General features: G+C 41.0%; 1 protein-coding gene across 1 annotated transcript in view; it reads right to left on the minus strand.

The window, feature by feature from the left end:
* SLC22A15 (solute carrier family 22 member 15) overlaps positions 1-25,897 on the minus strand; it is an 81,527-nt gene that overhangs the window by 22,674 nt on the left and 32,956 nt on the right. Inside the window, exons 5-7 of the mRNA XM_060202365.1 lie at positions 25,692-25,856; positions 17,781-17,910; positions 3,902-4,117 (exon numbers count right to left, since the gene is read on the minus strand). Coding sequence (XP_060058348.1) covers positions 3,902-4,117; positions 17,781-17,910; positions 25,692-25,856 — 511 coding nt within the window. The remainder of the gene's footprint in view (positions 1-3,901; positions 4,118-17,780; positions 17,911-25,691; positions 25,857-25,897) is intronic.

Genomic DNA, 25,897 nt, shown 5'->3' on the forward strand with positions numbered 1-25,897 from the left:
ATTCAGCTTTTGAAAATATTTTAAATATTCATCCCCTTTTTTTTTCTACTTGAGAGGACAGAGAAACTGAGAGGGAAGCAGGAGACAGAGAGGGAGAGAGAAAGAGACACCTGTAGACCTATTTCATTGCTCATGAAGACTCCCCCCTGTAGGTAGGGACCAGCAACTTGAACCTTGGTCCTTATGCATGGTAACATGTTCTCTTAACTGAGTGTGCATCATTCAGCTTCTTAAATATCCTTCCTCCCTTCCTTCCTTCTATTATTTATATGACAGAACAAAGAGAAATTGAGAGGAAAGGGGAAGATAGGGAGAGAGATACCTGCATCATTGCTTCAGTGTTCATGAAGCCTCTCCCCTGCAAGTGGGGACTGGGGGTTTGAACTAGGGTCCTTATGCATGTTAACATGTGTGCTCAACTGGGTGTGCCACTATCTGAGAAGAGACCCTTCTCATACAAAATGTCACTCAGTGTAAATGAATCATGTATGATAGTGTATGCCTCTATGTATTTGAATTAGAAATCCTCATGAAATAATTGTAGTTGTGAAAACACATGGCCTTTTTTTAACCAAGTAGTGACACTATCAAGTCAGGCATAAATAAACAAAAGCAGCTGAGGAGAGTGGAGAGAACATGGGCAGGGAGGGTGTCTGTGAATCCAAGGTTGGGATTCTGTTCACCAAGTTCCCTTGATGATAGAGCTGGTCACTGAGATACATGATTACAGCTATTAAAACGATTTCAATCCTTTTTATGGGCCCCAAACAAAAATTCAAAATGCTTTTATAATATTTAACAGTATATCTAGGGCATCAAAGAACTATTCCAAAAGTTATTACTGTGGGAAATAACCAAATTAACAGATGTTCAACACAGAGGTATAATTTTACTACCCAGTTAAGCATTCCTTCAATGACAGAACCCCCAGAAAAGATTTTAGAATTTTATGGCATCATCAGAAAGACGGGCAATAAGATGAATGACATTGTCTCTGTCATCACTGTGTTTTAGTATTCTGAGCCCAGGAGGAAACAAGTTTATTTGAGAAGAGATCCTTTGGTTGTTTAAAATAAAAACCAAGCAGGAACATTCTTCCTGACTCTAGGTCTAGTTTATTTGTTTGCATGTCCATTCTTCATCCCCAGAAGGCCACAACCCCCAAAGTTAACATTTTTGGAAAAAATAAGATTTAAAAACAGAAAGTAAGCCTAATGGTTCCTTCAAGATAACAGGTGTTATCTACATGAAATTCAGTGAAACTTTTATGGAGACCTTAGTACCTAAACCAACTTTGTAAGTACTTAATCCTCAACTAGGAGACCCTCATATTCATAGCTCCTGGGCTATGATGTGAGGTTTGGCTTTCAAAGATTCCCTTAGTCGCCATGTGTCCAAGCATATTTCCTTTGTTCAACATCTATGATACATCTGCAGTATTCTAGCACTATAAAGAAGGCAGAGGCTGGCAAGACCCATCCCCTGATGATAACAGGTGGCCAGCTGTATTTGGTTGGGGAGGAAGAGAATCTTGCCTGTGCAGGTCCTGATTCTCAACTCACTGTTCTTTTGAGATTTATATGTAGGATTATTTTCATATAAAGTTGCTCTCCTCTCTTAATGAAAATGTAGGTTTCTAAACTACATTAAGCCCACTGTAGTCAGTGAGTAGGAAAGCCATACAAAATGTAGCACAAGGCATTGCAATCAGAATGTGCTAACTGCCCATATTAAAACCAAAGGTACATATTTCTAAAGTCCTATTTTTCTTCTTCTGGTATGGCTGCTCCCTTTCCCTTTCCCTTCCCTTTCCCTTTCCCTTTCCCTTTCCCTTTCCCTTTCCCTTTCCCTTTCCCTTCCTCCCTTCCCTTCCCTTCCCTTCCCTTCCCTTCCCTTCCCTCCCCTCCCCTTCCCTTTCCCTTTCCTCCCCTTCCTTTCCCTCCCCTTCCCTTTCCCTTTCCCTTCCCTTCCCTTTCTTTCCCTTCCCTCCCCTTCCCTTCCCTTCCCTCCCCTCCCCTTCCCTTTCTCTTCCCTTCCCTTCCCTTCCCTTCCCTCCTCTTCCCTTCCCTTCCCTTCCCTTCCCATCCCTTCCCTTCCCTCCTCTTCCCTTCCCTTCCCTCCTCTTCCCTTCCCTTCCCTTCCCTTCCCTCCTCTTCCCTTCCCTTCCCTCCTCTTCCCTTCCCTTCTCTTCCCTCCTCTTCCCTTCCCTTCCCTTCCCTTCCCTCCTCTTCCCTTCCCTTCCTTTCCCTTCCCTTCCCTTCCTTTCCCTTCCCTTCCCTTCCTTTCTCTTCCCTTCCCTTCCCTTCCCTTCCCTTCCCTTCCCTCCTCTTCCCTTCCCTTCCCTCCTCTTCCCTTCCCTTCCCTTCCCTTCCCTTCCCTTCCCTTCCCTTCCCTTCCCTTCCCTTCCCTTCCCTTCCCTTCCCATCCCTTCCCTTCCCTTCCCTCCTCTTCCCTTCCCTTCCCTTCCCTTCCCTTCCCTCCTCTTCCCTTCCCTTCCCTTCCCTCCTCTTCCCTTCCCTTCCCTTCCCTCCTCTTCCCTTCCCTTCCCTTCCCTTCCCTTCCCTCCTCTTCCCTCCCCTTCCTTTCCCTTCCCTTCCCTTCCTTTCTCTTCCCTTCCCTTCCCTTCCCTTCCCTTCCCTCCTCTTCCCTCCCCTTCCTTTCCCTTCCCTTCCCTTCCTTTCTCTTCCCTTCCCTTCCCTTCCCTTCCCTTCCCTTCCCTTCCTTTCTCTTCCCTTCCCTTCCCTTCCCTTCCCTTCCCTTCCCTTCCCTTCCCTTCCCTTCCCTTCCCTTCCCTTCCCTTCCCTTCCCTTCCTTTCTCTTCCCTTCCCTTCCCTTCCCTTCCCTTCCCTTCCCTTCCCTTCCCTTCCCTTCCCTCCTCTTCCCTTCCCTTCCCTTCCCTTCCCTCCTCTTCCCTTCCCTTCCCTTCCCTTCCCTCCTCTTCCCTTCCCTTCCCTCCCCTTCCCTTCCCTTCCCTCCTCTTCCTTTCCCTTCCCTTCCCTTCCCTTCCCTTCCCTTCCCTTCCCTCCTCTTCCCTTCCCTTCCCTTCCCTTCCCTTCCCTTCCCTTCCCTTCCCTTCCCTTCCCTCCTCTTCCCTTTCCTTCCTCTTCCCTTTCCTTTCTTTTCCCTTCCTTTCTCTTCCCTTTCCCTTCCCTTCTCTTCCCTTTCCCTTCCCTTCCCCTCCCTTTCCTTCCCTTTCCCTCCCTTTCCCTTCCCTTTCCCTTCCCTTCCTTTCCCTTCCCTTCCTCCCCCTTACTTCTCTTTCCCTTCCCTTCCCTTCCCCTCCCCTCCCCTCCCTTTCTCCTTTCTTTTCCTTTCCTTTCCTTTCCTTTCCTTTCCTTTCCTTTCCTTTCCTTTCCTTTCCTTTCCTTCCCTTCCCTTCCCTTCCCCTCCCTTTCCCTTTCTCCTTTCTTTTCCTTTCCTTCCCTTCCCTTCCTTTCTTTTCCTTTCCTTTCCTTTTTTCCTTTTCCTCTTCCCCCTCTTCTCCCCTCCCCTCCCCTTCCATTCCTCCCCTCCCCTCTTCTCTCTTCTTTCTTTCCCTTTTTTTCTTTTCCTTTTCTTCTTTCCTTCCTTCCTCCCTGCCTTTCTTTTTCCTCTTTTTTTTTTGTGGCAATGAAGCTTAAATATCTATACTAAACACTTCATGAGCAAGAATATGCCTGGTGATAAGTGTGCTGAACTTGTGTAAGACACCATCACTTCTTCCTTGAGGAGTTTTCTGCAAAAGCTGAGGTGAGTACAGTGCCTGGTTAGGGAGAAGGGGCAGGGAATTTATTTTCATGAGACAGAAAGTAGGAGAAAAGCCTGACCAGAGGGAAAATTTTCCATAATCCTGAAAAAGGGACAGTAGACCTTTTGCATCCTCAGTGAAAAGTGAGCAAAACAATCTCGAAGATATAATTACCAGATAAACATCAGGGTCAGCGTGTGTCCCAAGAGGACCCGGTAACGGAAGAGGTCCAGGAAACTTCCAGTTTCCTTGCTGCTCCTGTTGGCTTGATGTGTCAGCGTGAACGTGCACTTGAGCTTGTGATTCCTCTTGGCAATGAGGTACAGGGCTGCTTCAGCCTCGCTCAGCCGACCCTGGGAGTATAACCAACGAGGTGATTCAGGAATGAATCTGAAAGAGATGTCATTTAAGGCTGTATATTCATATAGGTACCGTGTATAGGAAAGAGACAATTCACCTGCATGGTATGTGGCTTCCACATTAGGTTTCAAGTGTGACCTTCCCAGTGACATATGGAAGGGAGAAAATAGGTTACTTTCAAAGCCTGTCTACCCTAAGTGGTGACCTGCTTTAAGGATAGAAACCAAGAACATATTTCCAAAGGAGCAATAAATTAGGGAAACAGTATGTATGTGTGTATGTATGTGACTTTTAGGTACATCTCAATACATGACAAGCTAAATATAGTTAATATTGAGTAATATAAATTGTTCAATAAGCACAGGTAACAAACAGGCTCTACATCATAGCTAAGCTCCCAAAAAAGGGAAAAGTATATAAATACCATTAACTGTAAAACCCCATCAATCTGATATGGGGCCCATATTTGGCACAAGGACCTTAGTTAGGGAGTCCGGGATTCACATATAGATATGATGGGCATAGACCTCTAACAGATCCCTCTCTCCATCAGAAACACCATCATGGACCCACTTGTGGGCCTCTACAGGACCTTGCCCTCAATGTGGAACAACAATGGTAGGGACTGCCTCTCTTCCCCCGAAGGGAGGCTGGGTCAACATACTCTGCCACTCCAGAAAGCTGGGTCCTGAAATATGTACAGCCTAGAATGTTCCTAGCTATGACCACAGAATGCAAGCTCAGACCTACAGGAATGCAGAGGTTACATAGGGTCCTGTGCCGAATATGGGTCCCATATCAGATTGATGGGGTTTTACAGTTAATAGTATTTATATACTTTTCCCTTATTTGGGAGCTACTCTTTTCCCTGATTCAGCTTTCTAGTCCTATTTCTAACTCTGACACCATCTCCCCAGATAATACCTTTAACCTACCTGTCTGTCAGTTGTCAGGCTCAGGTAAAATCAGTAAAGTTATGCCCCCCTCGGAATATATCTAAAATAGACTTCCTAGCTTTTTCGAAAGTGGAGACCCCAAACCTCATCTGTTCTATTCTTACCTTCAGGTTCCTGGTCATTGAACAATTTGTCCTGCTTTATATCTTAATGCTTTTCAGTCACCAAGTTGCGGATGCTACCATGATGCCAACCTGATTTCCCTGGGCAGATGACTTCACCAATGTGTCCTGAATCCCCACCTCTCCAGAGCCCTGCCCCACTTTAGAAAGATAGAAATAGGCTGGGAGTATGGATTAACCTGACAATGCCCATGTCCAATGGAGAAACAATTACAGAAGCCAGATCTTCCATCTTCTACACCCCATAATGATCCTGGGTCCATATTCCCAGAGGGGTAAAGAATAGGGAAGCTTTCAATGGAGGGGATGGAATACAGAACTCTGGTACAATTTACCCCTTTATCCAACAGACTTATCGGTCATTATCAAATGATTTAAAGAAGTCACTTCAGCCCCTGGCTGTCCATCTGCATGGGGGGTTGACTCACAGGCAGTGAAGCAAGTCTGCAGGTGTCTTTCTCTCCTGTCTTCCCCTCCTCTCTCGATTTCTCTCTCCTATCCAACAACAGCAATAGCAACAATAACAATAATAACAACAATAGCAACAAAAATGGGGGGATGGCCTCCAGGAGCAATGGATTCATGGTGCAGGCACCAAGCTACAGTGATAACCATGGGAGCAAAAAAAAGTCACACAAAGAAGATAAATACCCTTTGTCTTGTCAGAAAAACACTTTTTTTTTTTTTTTTACTAAAAGTACCTTCAATGTTGTGTTATGTTATTAAGATGGTAAGCTTATTTAAAAAACTACTTTAGAGGGGAAAAGATAGCATTTATCATATCTTTGCAGCCTTTGAGCATTTACTGCTTCAAAATACTTTAACCAATATTAATATGTCCTAAGAATATTTATAATCCCCCCAAGATCATAAAGAATAAAAATTATTTTCTGGTAAACTTTCAAGTACAAAACAACAGTTCTTTTTACCATAACCACAAAGGACTGAACATTTATAATGCTAATGATATCTTCAAACAGTTTCAAACTTAGTATGTGTCTGTTCTTGTCGCAGCTCTGCATGCACTTTTAGAGAACTTTTCAAAGACGAAACTGAAAGTCATGTTTACTAAGCATATCAAATACTTTTTGATCTAATTTGACATTATTTGCCTAAAATCAAGCCCATATTAATAAATATTAGCTATTTAAGTTGCCCTTTAGGATTCAGCATGCCCTTCAGTAAGGATAGAGCATACAACAGAACGTGGAGCTTCATGCACAGAGACAGTCAGCCCATTAATAAGCATCTGTCAAGCACTTTTATTTTGTACTGAGCAAGGTAATAGGAACTTGAAGTAAAGACAATGGAAATGACAAGGTAGGGATTTTCATAGAATTTCTACTAGAGAGAATGTTCATGTACGGCACTTCATTACACAAAAGCATTAACAAAGGCTTTCCTTAACATTCTGCTAAATGCTTGTATTGATTTCTTTATTATCATTTGATTATTCCTACTGACACGTTGGTAGGTAAATTGCTAAGTAAGACACCACTATCTTGGAAGTTAGGCTGGTTATCATCTGGGTCAATTGGCCCTATTTACCGGGGTCCATTCAAACTACTTGATAAAGTATAAATACAAATTAAAAGAACAGAAATGAAGACTACTAGGATATAGGGAATATACTTGGTTAGAAAGATGTTTAAAGTTTAAGAAGGTATACAATAATGAGCATTAAAGCTGAGGAGAGCTGGAAAGAGGGAGAAAGAACCATCAAGGAAGTCGCTGAAATATTTAAACACCATTACTTTGGGGTAAGTTGAGTCATTTTCCCTCATTCCCACTTATCTTTGTGTTTCAGAACTGTTTATAAGCAACACAAATTGCTAATAAAATGTTGTAGAACATTTTTTTAAATATTTTATTTATTTATTCATGAGAAAGATAGGGAGGAGAGAGAGAAAGAACCACACATCATTCTGGTACATGTGCTGCTGGGGATTGAACTCAGGTCCTCATGCTTGAGAGTCCGATGCTCTATCCACTGTGCCACCTCCCGGACCTCTGTAGACCATTTTTAAAGATGACATTTGATATGAAAGATATTCAGGGTTCAGAAATATGAATTAAAACTACTTCTGCTTTAGAAAAGAACTATCTTGATTGTACTAATGCAGGGACTCCTATTGCTTTGCATTTTGAGATGCCAACAAGCTTACAGAGAGGTTCACCCACTGGCCAGTGGATATAATTAGGAATGTGAACTCTACCTAACAAATGCAGATGATGAATAAAAGTCAATCATGTTTTGCTTTGTTCATGATCTTTAAACATGCTGCCCTATATACAATGCTGAGGTTACTGTAGAAGCTATAGGGTTCATTTAACAATATTGTCTCTACTCAAAATATTCTGAGAACTTCTCTAAAGGTGGAAAATTTTTATATAGTAAGGGGTGCTGAGGAATAGAATGATTCAAATTCAAATATTGTGGAAATGAGGTGTCTTAAAACTGAGTACTAACTAACATTTCTGGCACAACAAAGTCTACTCTAAATAACTTACTTATGTTGCTGATGACTAATCATGAAGGGGATTTCAACTTTTTTGTGTTTATGTGCCAACACTTATGCAATTAATAGAGTCTACTGTGTAAAAGGCCATAGACTTTGGTACTGAGAGACATGTTACTAAGTAAAGAACCTGCTGCAATCAGAGATCAAATCTTGGTTTAAAGAGACATATGATAGTGGTGTGAAGCATAAGTTAAGTAATGGTACCAAAGGCAATAAGTTCAGTTCTGTAGAATTCAGAGAAAGTAGATGAGGTAGCTAGAGCTGACAGCATGATCAGGAACAGTTAAGAGGGGGTAGCATTTGAAAAAAATCAGTGAAGCTATTAATTAAATAAGACAGCATGAGGAATCAGTAGAACATAAATGAGAGCCCAGAAATAAACTCAGACATATATGGTCTTGCCTATGATAAAGAAGCCAAGGTGAGGGACCAGGTGTTAGTGCATCTGGCAGAGCACACACATTACCACATTACCATCTGCAAGAATCCAAGTTCAAGTTCCCTATTTCTACCGGCAGTGGCGAAGCTTCACTGTCAATGAAGCTCTCTCTGTTTCTTGTCCTCTACCAAATTAAATTTTTAAAAAATGCCCAATGTTACACAATAGAGGCAGGAAAAAAATCTCTTTAATTAATGGTACTGGGGAAACCAGATTATTTTAAACTATATACAAAAATTAACTCAAAATGGATTAAAACCTTGACTGTAAGACCTGAAATAAATAAAACAGGAAATGCAGTCTATGACATAGGCCTCAGCTACGCCTTTGTAGATTCAACTCTAACAGCAAGGGAATCAAAATAAAAAGTAAACAAGAGACACTACATGGAACTAAAATGCTTCTGTACAGTGGGAGAAACCATGACAAAAACAAAAAGACTACCTATTGAATGGGAGGAGATACTTACAAACCAAACATCAAACAAGAAGCTGCTATCTGAAATACAGAAAGAACTCATACATTCAACAACAGCAAAGCAATCTGATTAGAAAATGGGTAGTCATCAAAACAGCCTGGTACTGGAACAAAAATAGGCACACAGACCAGTGGAACAGAATTAAAAGCCCAGAACTAAATCCCCACACCTATGGACACCTAATCTTTGATAAGGGGACCCAAAGTATTAAATGGAGAAAGGAGGCACTCTTCAATAAATGGTGCTGAGAAAACTGGGATGAAACATGCAGAAGAATGAAACTGAACCACTTTATCTCACCAGAAACAAAAGTCAACTCCAAATGGATCAAGAACCTGGATGTTAGACCAGAAACTATCTAATACTTAGAGGGAAACATTGGTGGAACACTTTCCCACCTAAACCTCAAGGACATCTTTGATGATACAAACCCAATTGTAAGGAAAACCAAAACAGAAACAAATCAATGGGACTATATCAAATTGAAAGCTTCTGCACAGCCAAAGAAACCATCACACAAACAAAGAGACTTCTCACAGAATGGGAGAAGATCTTCATATGCCATACATCACACAAGAGATTAATCACCAAAATACACAAAGAGCTCAGCAAACATAGCAACAAAAAAGCAAATGACCCCATCCAAAAATAGGCAGAGATTATGAACAGAACATTCACTACAGAAGAGATCCAAAATGGTAACAAACACATGAAAAATTGCTCCAGGTCGCTGATTGTCAGAGAAACGCAAATAAACACATTGAGATACCACCTGACCACTGTGAGAATGGCATACAACAAAAAGGACAGCAGCAACAAATGCTGGAGAGGTTGTGGGGACAAAGGAACCCTTCTGCACTGCTGGTGGGAATGTATGTTGGTCCAACCTCTGTGGAGAGCAGTCTAAAGAACTCTCATAAGGCTAGACATGGACCTTCCATATGACCCAGTAATTCCTCTCCTAGGGATATATCCCAAGGACTCCATAACACCCAGCCAAATAAGATATGTGTACACCTATGTTCATAGCAGCACAATTTGTAATAGCTAAAACCTGGAAGCAACCCAGGTACCCAATAACAAATGAATGTCTGAGAAAGCTGTGGTATATATACACACTGGAATACAATGCATCTATGAAGAACAATGAACCCACCTTCTCTGACCCATCTTGGATGGAGGTAGAAGGAATTATGTTAAGTGAGCTAAGTCAGAAAGATAAAGATGAATATGGGATGATCCCACTCATAAACAGAAATTGAGAAAGAAGAACAGAACGATAAACTCAAAGTAGGATTTGACTTAATTTGGAGTAGGGCACCAAAGTAAAAATCTCTGGGTTGAGGGCAAGGGCAGAAGTTCAGCTTCACTGGGTGAGGCGCAGGGGGTAGGGGGAATGGGATGGGACACAGTCTTCTGGTGGTGGGAATGGTGTTTATATACACTCCTATTAATATGTAGTCATATAAATCACTATTTAATTAATATGAGAGAGGGAAAATTGATTGAATGTCTCAAACTTTTTAATGCACAGACCATAGGCTGAGTCTTTGATATGTTGACTGTCTTAAAAGCTTAGACTAGAGAGAACAGAAGCAACCAGTGGCACAGCTATATACAAATAATGTCAAGGACATAAATTATGGTGATGTTGGGTATGATACAGCAAATCCTAACAATGGGATTGTTCAAAGTTAAACCAATTGCCAAATAATATGATTACAATAATAACTATCTATTGCCTTCTTAAACCCAGAGACAGCAAGAACCTCCCGCTTCCTCTATAGAGCTTATATTTCCCCCAGTCCTGGAACCTATAGGGTGGGGCTCACTTTTCTGCATGCTTCTCTCAATTCATACCGAATGATATTGCATCCACCGATCCCAACCTAATCAAGGCAACGAGTACCACCTCAGCATGCTTCACTTCAGACTGTCCAGAGACATCATGCAAGGAATGTCAATCCTTCAGCCTCATTACTCGGGTGAGACCTTTCCTTTCATAGTATTCTCTAATTCCATTCCAGGTGGTTCACTTCCTAACAAAGTCCCCAAACCTAGATAGAGACCAGGTCCCATGAGATAGGACCTATGTTCACACGTATCCATAAATTAGGGCAAAATATATACCTGAAAGCAAAAACACAATAGTCTACAGTGAGTCAGTATAAAATTTATAGACTTAGATTTTACTTAGACTTAGATACTCTCCTCACCTACTTCCTATTAAACTTCCCTCAGTCACTCCAAAGCTAACCTTATCAAAGCAAGGACTACAAAAGCTTAATAAGGGCAAGAGACAGGCATATACTATAATGATGACTCTTTAGTCACTATCAGGCCACCCCATCAGCTGAGGCCCTAGTCAAGGAGTCCTGAGATTCCCAGATATGATGGGCCTAGACCTCAAATAAATCCTTTTCCCTAATATTGCCTGTCATCTCTACCAAGAACAACATAATAGACCCCTTTGTGGGCCCCCATAGGACCTTGCCCTCAACTTGGATCAACAATGGTAGAGAATGCTCCAACCTCCCTTTGGAAGATGGACAACATACTCTATGCTACACCTGAGGAAGATGGGTCCTGAAATTGGGGCAGCTTGGAACGTTCCTACTCATGACCACAGAATATGAGTTCAGATCTACAGGGATGCAGAGGTCACTAATGGGCCCCAGATCAGATCAATGGGGTTTACAGTCAACTATATTTATACAACTTTCCCATATTTGGGGGCTACTCTCTTCCCTGATCCAGCTTTCTGGTTCTTTTTCCAGCTATGACATCATCTCCCCAGACAATAACTTGGATCCTCCTGCATATCAGATTTCAGGATCTGAGGGAAAAAAAACTAGTATAGTCATAGGTCCCTTGTAATGTAACTAAAATAGGCCCACTAGCTATGTATAAAATAGAGGACCCCCCCTCAACTCTTCATCTTCACTATTCTAACCTTTAGGTTCATGATTAGTCAACAACTTGTTTGGTTTTAAACATTTTATTTTTTATTATCTTTATTTATTTATTGGATAGAAACAACCAGAAATCAAGAAGGGAGAGGGGATAGAGAAGGAGAGAGACAGAGAGATACCTACAACACTGCTTCACCATTTGCAAAGCTTCTCCCTGCAGGTAGGGACTGGGGGCTTGAGACTGGGTCCTTGCGCATTGTAACATGTGCACTCAACCAGGTGTGCCACTGCCCAGCCCCTTGTTTGGCTTTATATCTTAACTCTCTTTCAGCCACCAGGTACCAGATGCTACTATGATGCCAAACAGACTTCCCTGGACAGACAACCCCACCAATGTGTCCTGGAGTTCAGATTCCCCAGAGCCTTGCCCCACTAGGGAAAGAGAGAGACAGGCTGGGAGTATGGATTGACCTGTCAACACCCATGTTCAGTGGGGAAGCAATTACAGAAGCCAGACCTTCCACTTTCTGCACCCCATAATGGCCCCGGGTCCAAATTCCCAGAGGGATAAAGAATCCCAGGGCAGGGGATGGGATATGGAGTTCTGATGGTGGGAACTGTGTGGAGTTGTACCCCTCTTATTCTATGGTTTTGTCAATGTTTCCTTTTTATAAATAAATAAATAAAATAAATAAATAAATAAAATGGGTAGATACTGTGAATATATATTTATCCCAAGAAGGTATCCAGATGGCAAATTGGCATGTGAAAAGATGTTCATCATCACTTGTTACTAGGGGAATGCAAATCAAAACCGAGTTGAGCTATCTATCATTTCATACCTGTGAGAATGGTTATTATCAAAAAGACAAGAGATATGTTTTGATGAGGACATGGGGAAACAAGAGAAGTTTTGTGCGCTTCTAGTGACAGTGTAGCCAGTATGGAAAAGAGTATTAAGATTCTGGGGCCAAGTGGTGGCGTCCCTGGTTGAATGCTCATATTACAATGCACAAGGACCCGGGTTCAAGCCCCCAACCCTGACCTGCAGGGGGAAAACTCCACGAGTGGTGAAGCGGGGATGCAGATGTCTCTCTGTCTCTCTCCCTCTCTATCACCCCCTTTCCTCTTGATTTCTGGCTGTCTCTATCCAATAAATAAAGATAATTTAAAAAAAATTAAAAAAGAGTATTGAGATTCCTAAAACAATGTTTTAAAAGATCATATGAGACTGCAGTTCTATAAGTTCTTATTCAAATAAAGGAAAAAACATGAACTCTAAAAGACAGATGTGTGCCTATGTTCACTGCAGTACTATTTACAATACTCATGACATGGAAGCAACCTAGCTGAAGAGTGAACAGATACAGATGATACAGAATACTACTCAGCAATAAAAAAAACAGATGAAGCTCTGCCGTTTGCAACAATGTAGATAATATGCAAAATGAAATGTCAGAGAAATACTAATACTGTATGATTTTACTCACATGCAGAATATGAAGAAACATACAAGCAAAACAAAAACAAGCTGTTAGAGACAAAATAGTTTGGTGGTTACTAGAGGAGAGGAGAGGGTAGAAGGAAGGTTGATAAAACAGGTAAAAGGGGGAGTCGGGCTGTAGCGCAGCGGGTTAAGCGCAGGTGGCGCAAAGCACAAGACCGGCATAAGGATCCCGGTTCGAACCCCGGCTCCCCACCTGTAGGGGAGTCGCTTCACAGGCGGTGAAGCAGGTCTGCAGGTGTCTATCTTTCTCTCCTCCTCTCTGTCTTCCCCTCCTCTCTCCATTTCTCTCTGTCCTATCCAACAACGACAACAACAATAATAACTACAACAATAAAACAACAAGGGCAACAAAAGGGAATAAATAAATAAAATTAATATTAAAAAAACAGGTAAAAGGATATGCGGACTCTCTCAAAAGCCTAGACCAAGTAGATTAGAAGCATCCAATAGCACAGCTATATACAAGATACTGGGTACTGTACAGCAAACCCTAACAAAAGGACTTTTCAAAGTTAACCCAATTACCAAATAATGTGACGATAACATTAACTATCGATTGTCTTTTTGAACCCTAAGACAGCAGGAACCTCACATCCCCACTATAGAGCCCCTACTTCCCCCAGTCCTGGAACCCTTGGATAGGGCCCACTTTCCCGTATGCCTCTCCCAATCCATATCAAATAATATTGCATCCGCCGATCACAACCTAACCAACGCAACGATTGCCACCTCAACATGCTTCACCTCAGACTGTGTCCAGAGACTTCACGTGTGGAATGACAACCCTTCAGCTTCATTACTCGGGTGAGACCTTTCCTTTTATAGTACACTCTAATTTCATCTCAGGTAGTTCACTTTCTAACAAAGTCCCAAAACCTAGATATACACCAGTTTCTGTGAGAGAGAGCATATATTCACACGTATCCGTAAACTACTGCAAAACATATACCTGAAAGCAGAAGTACACTAGAGTTTGCAGTGAGTACCCCCCTAACACTTCCTCTCCACTATTCTAAGCTTTGGGTCCATGATTGCTCAACAATTTGTTTGGCTTTGTATATTAACTCTCTTTTCAATCACCAGGTTCCAGATGCCATCAGGATGCTAGCCAGGCTTCCCTGTATTGAAGACCCCACCAATGTGTCCTGGAGCTCAGCTTCCCCAGAGACACACCCTACTAGGGAAAGAGAGAGGCAGACTGGGAGTATGGACCAACCAGTCAACGCCCATGTTCAGCGGGGAAGCAACTACAGAAGCCAGACCTTCTACCTTCTGCAACCCTCAATGACCCTGGGTCCATGCTCCCAGAGGGATAGAGAGTGGGAAAGCTATCAGGGGAGGGGGTGGGATATGGAGATTGGGTGGTGGGAATTGTGTGGAGTTGTACCCCTCCTACCCTATGGTTTTGTTAATTAATCCTTTCTTAAATAAAAAATAAATAAATAAATAAATAAAACAGGTAAAAGGCAATAATTATATGATGGGAGATGTAATCTAGAATTTGGATGGTAATTATGATTTAGTAGATATACAGATGCTAACTCATAATGGGGTAGACTGAACCTTACACAAAGTCATAACATAAGCTTTTCTTTTTTAAAATATTTATTTATTCCCTTTTGTTGCCCTTGTTTTATTGTTGTAGCTATTACTGTTGTCGTCATTGTTGGATAGGAAGGAAGGAAGAAATGGAGAGAGGAGAGGAAGACAGAAGGGGAGGGAAAGGTAGACACCTACAGACCTGCTTCATGCTTGTGAAGCAACTCTTCTGCAGATGGAGAGCCAGGATCTCCAACCAGGATCATTACGCGGGTCCATGAGCTTTGTGCCATGTGCACTTAACCCGCTGCATTACTGCCCGACTCCCAACATGAGCTTTATACAATGTTACCTCAATAACAATTTACTTAAAATAAAAGAAGTGGAGAGAAGGCATTGAAAGGGCAGGTGCAGCACTGAGCAGGAGGTATGGAAGCAGAAATGTGCAAGGTGTGTACTGGGAACAACAAGAGCTTTGCATGGATGGAGCATAGGGCATGGGAAATAGAATGGGAGAAAGTTGGGAAAGACAGAGAGGAAACTAATTGTGGTGTGTCTTACATTCCAATCCGAACAGAACAAATACATATTTCCATTTTATATGTTCTTTTCTCTGTTTCCTGTTCTTCATGACTGAATTCATTTCTCAACAAGGAGAAGTCCTCCCCTGGCACTAAACTAAGCAGAAACAAATTCCACATTAAAAAAAAGGCAGAATGGAAGATGCTTTACTATGGAAGGCAAGACAAGAGTTAGATTAGAATGGTAAATATAATATCTATTCAATATTTAAAAAGAAAAATTAATTTATCTACAAAATACATTCTCAGTAATTTGTAGAATTATTTGGTTTCCATTTATCCCCCCCAAATTGTAATGCATAGATTAATAAAATAATGTCAGTTTCCTTTCTAATAAGATCACTTCACCTATATTTACACAATGAAATGCATTTAATATGCCTTTTTTAAGTATGGCTAAACTATTTCTATTACACTGACATTTGCACTTAACAATTCTGCTTTCAAAGAGTATGAAAGTAGATCTTAGTTCAACCCCACTAACTCTTAGTGATCCTGAATAACTAATTGTTAAATTAAATATCTAGTTGGATAGAAATTCTACTACAAATACTCTTTACTGAATGGCATAAAAAAACAACTGTTTTTTATGGCATAAAAAAACAACTGTTTTTAACACTGGCACCAAGTTCTGGAGATTCCCAGAGTTGATTAAAAGTCAAAGTCTGGTGACTTGGGAGGTGTCAACTGTGGCTAGTGTGTTGGACTTAAGGCAAAACGTCCTGAGTTCAATCCCTAGCATTGCATGTGCCAGAGTGGTGCCCTGGTTCTCTCTTTCTCCTACTCCTCTTCATTTTCTCCTCTTCCTTCTCCATCTTCTTATTCTTCTCCATCTCCTTCTCCTACTTCTCCTTTTCCTCCTCCTTGCCCTCCTTCTCTTCCCCCTTCTTCTCCTCCTTGCTTCCTCCTCCTCCCCCTTCTCTCTTTCTCATGTTAACAAATGCTTTTTAAAAATATAAGTCAATGGGCCAGGGGGTGGTGTACCTGGTTAACTGCACATACTATAGTGCACAAGGATCTGAGTTCAAGCCCCTGGTCCCCCCTTGCAGGAGGGAAGCTTCATGAATGATGAAGCAGTGCTGTAGGTGTTTTTTCTTTCTCCCTCTCTGTCTTCCCTTCCTTTCTCAACTTCATTCTTTATAATATATAAATGAATACATATAAAATAAATAAATAATAGATGCCTAGTAGCTTAGGAGAAAACTTTTAATAAACATTTTTATATTTATTTATTTATTTATTTATTTTGCCTCCAGGGTTATTGCTGGGGCTTGGTGCCTGCACCACAAAGCCACTTCTCCTGGAGGCCATTTTTTCCCCTTTTGTTGCCCTTGTTGTTTTATCATTGTTGTGGTTATTATTATTGTTTTTATTTCTGTCATTGTTGTTAGATAGGACAGAGAGAAATCGAAAGAGATGGGGAGACAGAGAAGGGAAGAGAAAGATAGACACCCGCAGACCTGCTTCACCACTTGTGAAGTGACTCCCTTGCAGGTGGGGTGCCGGGGGCTCAAACCGGGATCCTTACACCAGTCCTTGTGCTTCACGCCATGTGTGCTTAACCAGCTGCGTTACTGCCTGACTCCCTTTAATAAACATTTTTAAACTAGACTAAAGTTGGTGGTTTACTGAACAGAACTTAGAGTTTTCTAACACTTTGGTTGAGTTGTTTGTAGAAGCTTGCCCTAACCTACGGCAACCTAACACCCTTTTACAGCTTGGAATTCATAGACTATGGAATTCTACCAAATCTGACAATTTTTCAGGATCTACACTTAGAAGCTGTGAAATGATATTCATCTGTAGGAAGAATAGCTGCCCCTATATATGAATAGATCGGTCTATGTCTCATACCTCAATCAATCATATATTTAGGTATAGCCTGAAGTGCAAAAGGTTAAAGGATGAATTTACACCCTGCAACAATAATTTGAAAGTTAAAATGCAGTCACTGAGAGGTTATGTTAAACAAGAGATCCCTACATCCTAAATTAATTAAGCATTTCTCTCCCCAGGCTGCCAAACATTGGAGTGATTGTAGAATCTAATTTTTCACCAGAATCACCAGTTGAGGCAAATTCCTGAAAGGGAGTAATGCCACTCATTCACTGGCATCATCTAAAGTTGTCTCTTCTTTTTCTCTTCCTCCTCCTTTTCCTCCTTCTCCTTCTCTTCCTCCTTCATCTTCATCTTTGTCTTTGTCCTCCTCCTCCTTCTTCCCCCTTTTATTTCTTTTCATTCTAGCCCTCCTCCTTCTCCTCCCCCTCCTCCTCCTTTTTTTAAATCTGCCACCAGGATTATAGCTGGGGCTCAGTGCCTGCATAATTATTTCACCTCTCTTGGTGGCCAATCTTCCTTCCTTCCTTCCTTCCTTCCTTCCTTCCTTCCTTCCTTCCTTCCTTCCTCCCTTCTTTCTTCTTCTATGACAGAGAGAAATTAAGAAGGGAGATAGAGAGGGAGAAAGAGCATAGCTTCACTGCTCATGAACCTCCCCTCCTCCAGCAGGTGGGGACTTGGGCTGAAACCCAGACCCTTGTACATGGTAATGTATATATGCTCAGCCAGGTGCACCACCACCTGACCCCACGTTGTTACTTTCATTCATTTAATTGAATTCTCATAGGAAAAACTACTTACAGTGATAAAAGGAAGACCACTGTCCCCTGCAGGTTAACCAGAATGGCAAGGGTCCTCCAGGAACGGATGAAGTAGCCTAGTAGGGCACACTGAGCGATGCCCACTGCGAAGAAGAGGCCACCAATTGATCCTAGTTCAGGAGGGAAAAGGCCAGTTACTCAAGAAAGCACCATCTCACCATCACAGAACCGCCTCAGAACCAACTCCTTCCTAGAGAGATGTCAGCAAATACCAAGTGTCAAGTGACAAAACTAGAAGTGAGTCTGGCAAAATCAGTGCAAAAGGAGGTAGGACAGATGAAAAGTTAAAAAAAAAATCATATGTGGTCAAGATAAATTTTAACAGTTTGTCCAAATGTTTTCTGTTGAATGTTGTACTGACATAAACTGTATGTGCCAAGGCTTATAAACAAACACCTTTTGCTATATAGCAATAAAGTTTTTTGGCTATAAGGTGATTGCAATCTTGAGAACTTGTCTTTCTCATGGTACTCAAAATCCTCATTTAAATTATTGCCCATTCTCTAATTACCCCTAACGTCCTTACCTACTGAATTTATTGCCATCCAATATATGAAATTTTGTATTCATTTGCTTCTTGTCAGTTTTTCTCAAGTAGAATATAAACTCCATGAAGTACACTTAAAGAACAAAAAAATAAAGCATCTCTCTTGTAAGATTTTATCTATTTATTCGTGAAGAATGATAGGTGGAGAGAAAGAATCAGATATCACTCTGGTACATGTGCTGCTAGGGACTGAACTGGAGACTTCACACTTGAGTGTCCAATGCTTTATCTACTGTGCCACTTCCTGGACAGTTTCTAAGATATTATTATGAATCCTGTGCTTTCTGAAATAAAGGCTGAGAGGAGTAATAAACCCACTGGCTTGCCCAATACTTTTGTGCATTCTATGCCTTTGGCATGTTTTCTCTAGCAGGTACTATTACTTTTAGCAGGAAAAGCTATTCTTTATTGATCATCTCACCATTTACATACTGTGTCCTAAAGGCAGTTACTATATCAGCCCTATACTGATGGGACCAAATAGCTGAGAGGGTTGGGAGCAGACATCTAAGGACGTATAGTCCCAGTCTGTGTGACTGAAGAACCTCCATTCTGCACCATTCCCTCTCACATGGCCCTACCATGAGAAGGCAAGGCTTCTGTGGGCACTGCAAAGTGACAGGAATTTGTTGATCTTGTAACAAAACATGCCAAGTTGGGTAGTGGCACACCCAGTTGGGCACATTCATTATAATGCACAGGGACAACAGTTCATGCCCCCCAGTTCCCACCTGTAGGAAGGAAGCTTTGAGAGTAATGGAACAGTGATGCAAGTGTCTCCACCTCTCTATCTTTTCCTTCCCTCTTATTTCTTTTTTGTGTCTATACAGTAAATAAAAAAATAAAAACATTTAAAATTGTTCTACAGATATATTATAAAAGCACACGCTTTATTGTTGTCCATGACTTGTCAACCGATAACAATTGCAAAATAATGATCTGTAGATTGTTTGCCCTAGTGAGGAAAAGACCTGAGCAGAAAGGACGGCTAATGTAAGGGCATGTTCTGTGTATTCAGAATGCTAAATGGGAACAGGTAGTTTGATAAGTAAGGGAATGGGGACAGTGTGATTTCCCTGGAAATTTAAGACAATGAATACCTATTACAGAGTATCCAAGAGCACCTAGTTTTCAAGATAAGACTCTTTTGTCATTGTTTAGAATAGTACTTAGGATCCACTGACCACAATGCCACCATGTAGGCATAATAATAATAATAATAATAATAATAATAATAATAATAATAATAATAGATTGCCTGGGGAGCTGGGCACTGGCACAGCCAGTTGAGTGCACACGTTACCTTGTGCAAGTACTTGGATTCAAGCTCTCCTGGTCCCTGCCTGTAAGAGGGAAGATTCATGAGTGGTGGAGCATAGCTGCAGTCTCTCTCTCTCTCTCTCTCTCTCTCTCTCTCCCTCTCTCTCTCCCCCTTCCCTCTCAACTTCTTTCCATCTCTATCCAATAAAAAAATAAGAACATAAGACTTCTCACAGGATAGGACCATATCAGGGGAAGCAGCTCTAAGCCTAGTTCAGTCATATACTACTGAGTGATCTGAGGTCATCACTAAAAGTTTCTAAGTCCCAGTTACTTCATTAGTGAAACAGAAACAACAATATCTGCACCCAGATAAGGTGTTACTTTTAGATGAAATTGTGCATGCCATGTAAATGTTAGTTAGATTGCCCTACCTTGATGTGGATCTAGTCTCTTGTATCTATTTTTTTTTAAGATTGTATTTACTTATTAATGAGAAAGATAGGAGGAGAGAGAAGGATCACTCTGGTACATGTGTTGCCAGGGACCAAACTCTGGACCTCATACTTGAGAGTCCAACACTTTATCTGCTGTGCCACCTTCTAGACCATGAATCTTGTATACCTATTAACCTCTCCCCAAAAAGTCACCTAGCTGCTCACTGTGATTTGGTTTTGTTGTAAAATATTTTCTACCTACTTTCTACTTCCAAGAACATCTGTTTCCCCCTTTGGGAAAACTGGTCTCCACTTACTATGTCCCCATGAGCCAAGTGGGGGCTGTCATTCATAACTCCCTCATCTGCAGGGGGGTCACTAACCTAGATAATTACAATTCTTACCCCAGAAGTTTTTCTTTAGTTTTAAAAAATTTTTACTGTTACCAGGGTTATTACTGGAGCTTGGCACCTGAAAAAAATCTACTGCTCCTGGTGGCTTTTATTTTTTTTATCTTTTAAGATAGAAAGAAATTGAGAGAAAAGGAGGAAGAGAAGGGGGAAGACATCTGCAGACTTGCTTCACTACTCATGAAGCTTCCCCATATAGGTGGCGACCAGGGATTTGAACACAGATCCTTGTGCAGGGTAACATGTATGCTCTACTGGATGTACCAACCCCAGAACCCTTCTCTGCCTAATGTTATTTATTTATTTATTTATTTATGCAACCAGGGTTATTGCTGGGTCTTGGTGCCTGCACAATGAATCCACTGATCTCAGTAGCCATTTTTTCTTTCCCTTTCCATTTTATTGGATAGGACAGACAGAAATTGAGAGGGGAAAAGGAGATAGTGAAGGAAAGAGACAGACAACTACAGATCTGCTTTATCATCCTCCCTGCAGGTGAAGAATGGAGGCTCAAACCCAGGTCTTTGCACAGGTAATGTATTCATTCAATGCCTAAGCCCCTGTGCCTATTGTATGTAATGTAGCTATATCCTGCTGTTACTATCTAGTCCATTACTCTATTTAATTTTATGTATTGTGCTTATAGTTTTTTTATATTTATTTAATTTTTTATTTACAAAAAGGAAACCTTGACTAAACCATAGGATAAGAGGGGTACAACTCCACACAATTCCCACCACCAGAACTCTGTATCCCATCCCCTCCCCTGAAAGCTTTCCTATTCTTTAACCCTCTGGGAGTATGGACCCAGGGTCATTGTGGGATGCAGAAGGTGGGAGGTCTGGCTTCTGTAATTGCTTTCCCGCTGAACATGGGTGTTGACAGGTCGATCCAAACTCCCAGCCTGCCTCTCTCTTTCCCTAGTGGGGAAGGGCTCTGAGGAAGTGAAGCTCCAGGACACATTGGTGGGGTTGTCTGTCCAGGGAAGTCTGGTCGGCATCATGCTAACATCTGGAACCCTATCCAGAGAATCCTCAGTCACAAGCTGCTGCTTGTTGGGAGCTCATACCAGCCGCTGCTTGCAAGTCGCCATCTTGCGTACTTACAGTTTTATGGAATGAATTTCTATTTGTTCTGCTTCTCCTAATTAAAATAGGGGCTCCACAGTAGCAAGGACCTAACTACACTCACCCCTCTTTTTTACTCTTTTACTTCAATTAACTAATAAAGCTGTGATGGCCCACAACAGGTTGTGTTTAACATACAAACATAGTTTCTAGGTAGGTAGAACTATATGCATTCTTTGCATTTCATTTGTATATATTTTTTGCAATGAATAGCAATTGTACTTTTGTTAAATTAATATAAGGAGGGAGCAAATAAGCTAACGTCAACACTTTTATAGCTTTAGTATTTGTAAAAAATCCTTAACAATTTTCAGTTATCCTTGTTCTTATTATGAACTTTTTATGAATGTTGTTAGTTTATGCTTGTACTTTTAATATATAGTCTGTATAGTATTTCATACAACAAATAATATTCTTAATCAAACACAATTTTTCAATGATAATTAAGCTACTTGTAACTAAAGCACTTGTTTCTGAATTTTTAGACTTTTCCACAACCTCCTACAGTTCCTTAGCAAATCTGAAGTCACAGTTATGTATAAGAGAGTTTACTGTTGTACTGGAGAGACTGCCACCTTGAAAAGGGTCAAGGATGAAACTTTGGGGAAGACACAGAGGGAAGAAGCGGGAGGGGATTCCCTACAAAAGGCTTCCAGAAGCCATTATACCTTCTTCCCTGGGTCCAGCTCAGTTACTAGCCTTCAAAGAACTCTCATGTTTGCTCTGAACTTCACATTGAACTTGGTGACCAAGTAGTTGTACTATTACATTTTTTTCCTTTCTGGTTTTATGTACTTTAGAATTTTTTTTTTTAATTTATAAAATGGAAACATTGACAATGTTTCCACACAATTCCCACCACCAGAACTCCCTATCCAACCCCATTCTCCTTGAAAGCTTTCCTATTCTTTATCCCTCTGGGAGTATGGACTCAGGGTCATTATGGGGTGCAGATGGTGGAAGGTCTGGCTTCTGTAATTGCTTCCCCACTAAACATGGGTGTTGACAGGTCAATCCATACTCCCAGCCTGCCTCTCTCTTTCCCTAGTGGGGCAGGGCTCTGAAGGAACTGGCTGGTGATGCACCTGGTTGACTGCACATGTTACAATGTGCAAGGACCCAGGTTCAAGCTCTTGGTCCACACCTGCAGGGGGAAAGTTTCACGAGTGGTGAAGCAGTGCTGCAGGTGTATCTTTGTTTCTCTCCTTCTCTATTTCCCCCTTCTTTCTTGATTTCTGGCTGTGTCTATCCAATAAACAAATAAATATAATAAAAAACTTTAAAAAAATTTAATACTCTCATCTTAATACAACTTCAGGGACAAGAATATGAGGTTAAAGTACTTTATTTATTTATTTATTTGTTATTGCCACCAGGGTTGTTGCCAGCACTACGAACCCACTGTTTCTAGTAGCCAATTTTTTCCCTTTTTGTTTTATGTTATTTTTTATTTTTCTACTTAGAAAAATAAAATGCAGAGAGAAATTGTGAGGGGGAAGGGGAGATATAGGAGGAGAAAGAAAGACAGACATCTGTATCCCTGCTTCACCACTTGTGAAGCATCCCCCCTGCAGGTGGGTAGCAGGGGCTAGAACCTAGGTCCTTCTACATGGTAATATGCATGCTCAACTAAGTTGCATCACTGCAGGGCCCTGGCTAAAGCATTTTAAAATTGGAGGATTAATGTTATACAGTCAACAGTAAATACAATAGTTTGTACATGCATAACATTTCTCAGTTTTCCATATAACAATACAACCCCCACTAGGCCCTCTGCCATCATGTTCCAGGACCTGAACACACCCTTCTGCCAACCAGCCCAATCATCCCAGAGTCATTTACTTTGGTGCAATACACCAACTCCAGTCCAAGTTCTGCTTAGTGTTTTCCCTTCTGACCTTGTTTTTCAACTTCTGTCTGTGAGTGAGACTATCCCATATTCATTCTTTTGTTTCTGACTCATCTCACTTAACATGATTCCTTCAAGCTCCATCCAAGATGGGCTGAAAAACGTGAAATCACCATTACTAATAGCTGAGTAGTATCACATTGTGTATACAGCCTACAGTTTATTCAACCCATTATTAAACTCATCCGTTGTTGGACACCTGAGTTGCTTCCAGGTTTTGGCTATTACAAATTGTGCTGCTATGAACATAGATTTGTATACACAAATCTTTTTGGATTGGTGTGTTTGGTTCCTTAGGATATATCCCCAGGAGAGGAATATGGCTAAAGCATTTTCATAGTAATACTTTTATCGACTTTAGGCAACTGGCAAGGAAGCAAGAGAGCTTTATTCTTTCTTTTTTGTCCAACATATGCAACAGAAGAGACATGATAAACAATTTGTCAGGATGGAAGCAGTATATGTTTTTTACAACAGAGAAGCTTCATGGAACAGTTAAGGACAAATGCAAATGTTTTCTTTTTTAAACATTTATTTAATTAATGAGAAAGAGAAACTGAGCATCACTCTGGCATATGTAACTAGTGATGTCAGGGGTTAAAATTGGGTCCTTTGCACATTCAAGCCCTGAGTTTTACCACTATGCCATTGTTCTGGATACAAGTATGAATATCATAATATAGAAACATGCTAAGTACATGAAAAATATGCACTCACAATAGTCTGCTAGCAAGATTTTGGGTGTCAGGAAACCAAACCACAGAAAAGAAAGCCTTTGTATTTTCTTGGATAGTGCCAGTGGTCATAACTCCACCATTACTAATTTAATAAAGTCCTGGGATTTCTGACCCTGCTACTTGAAAAATGACATATAAAATTCAATGTGAATTCAAGACTCAAAGAAGTTTTCTCCCTGGCCCTATTTTAGGCTAGAGGGTAAAACATTCTATTCCCAATGGTTTTGGAAGATACTACATATAAAGTGAATCAAATACCACCACTGGTTACAAGATGGGCATAAAGTCAGTCTATTGGGCTGAGATAGACTTGTGTCTCTCCCCAGCCCAGTTCCAAATTTCCCAACCCTAGCATTTTAGTGGGCAAATACAGCAAAAGTCAAATGTATTTAGTCTTTGTCTTCAGTTCAATATGTTAGCAACTATCAACTTAAAAATAATACTGGTGAGAAAGAACAGGGAGATGAGGCTGGTATTCATGTAAGGTGACACAAGTAAAATTAGGCAGTGACAGGAAGGACATGAATTTGGGTGTCAGCCAGACCTAAGTGCAATTCTGACCAAATCTGTCCCAAGTCATTTGAAAATAAGCACATCACAGCACCCTCAGAGGTTCAGTTCCTCTTCTATAAAATGAAAAACTCTGGAAATATCACAGGTAGGTAAAACACAAAAAAAAGGTAGCTGGCACTGTGCACCAGTAGTTCTAAAGAAAAAAATAACAGTACTTTCTCATATATATTCTTCCTTAGACACAGATTTAACAGTTGCAAGCCAACTTGCTTCTCAGAATAGTACAAGAATACCCAATGGCAAATACTTTTCAAATAAACAATGAGCAAAAAAACAAAGTTATCACTGCAAACTTGGAATTCACAAAGTAAAGGCTCAGACACAGTTGTCCTCTCAAGACATTATTTGAACTCAGAAGGCTCATTTTATTACAACATAATTCTCGGGAAGATGGTGGGATGGTTAAAAACATAATACAGAAATGGGTGAACTCTATTTTGTAACTTAAACATCTGTAGATAAATGCTACAATAATGCTGTCTACTGACAAGAAGAGAACAATACAAATTAGAAAGGTCAATAAAACTGGATTCAATGTAATATAATATAAAAGAGGGTCTGAGTATTTTCTAGCTCTGCATGATTCTTCACTTTAAGAGAAAAAGCAGCTAACACCCTGTTGAGGAAATTGACACCCTCCCACAAGTCTGTAAGCAGTCTGGGGGTGGGAGGTGGGGAGGTGGGGAGGAAGCTCACCAACTGTGAGTCAAGTCTATCTGCAGAGGTGTACTAATAAAATGACTAGTTCAAGGTTACATAGAACAAACTCAGGAAAGCATATCTAATAGTTGCTTAGATTATCTCAAGTTCAAATGCATGTCCATTGAATAGATTCTAGAGTTAAACTAATTCTCTCCAGGTCTTTCTAGAGCAGCTCTATTTAAGCAGTACCTGCAAGTGCCCAGTAGGCGGTGCCCACACATTCATTCAGCAGAACAAAGGCCACCAGCGACATCCCTCCATTCATCATGCCCACCAAGAAGCGAGTTACTGCAAAGAATTCATATGAGGGGGAAAATCCATTTGCAATAGCAAATAAGATGTCAAGAGCAAAACCTAGAAATGGAGGAACAATACTCAGTAATTCAAAGGAAAAA

The sequence above is a fragment of the Erinaceus europaeus genome, chromosome 11 (genome assembly GCF_950295315.1).
Source record: "Erinaceus europaeus chromosome 11, mEriEur2.1, whole genome shotgun sequence".
NCBI lineage: Eukaryota > Metazoa > Chordata > Mammalia > Eulipotyphla > Erinaceidae > Erinaceus > Erinaceus europaeus.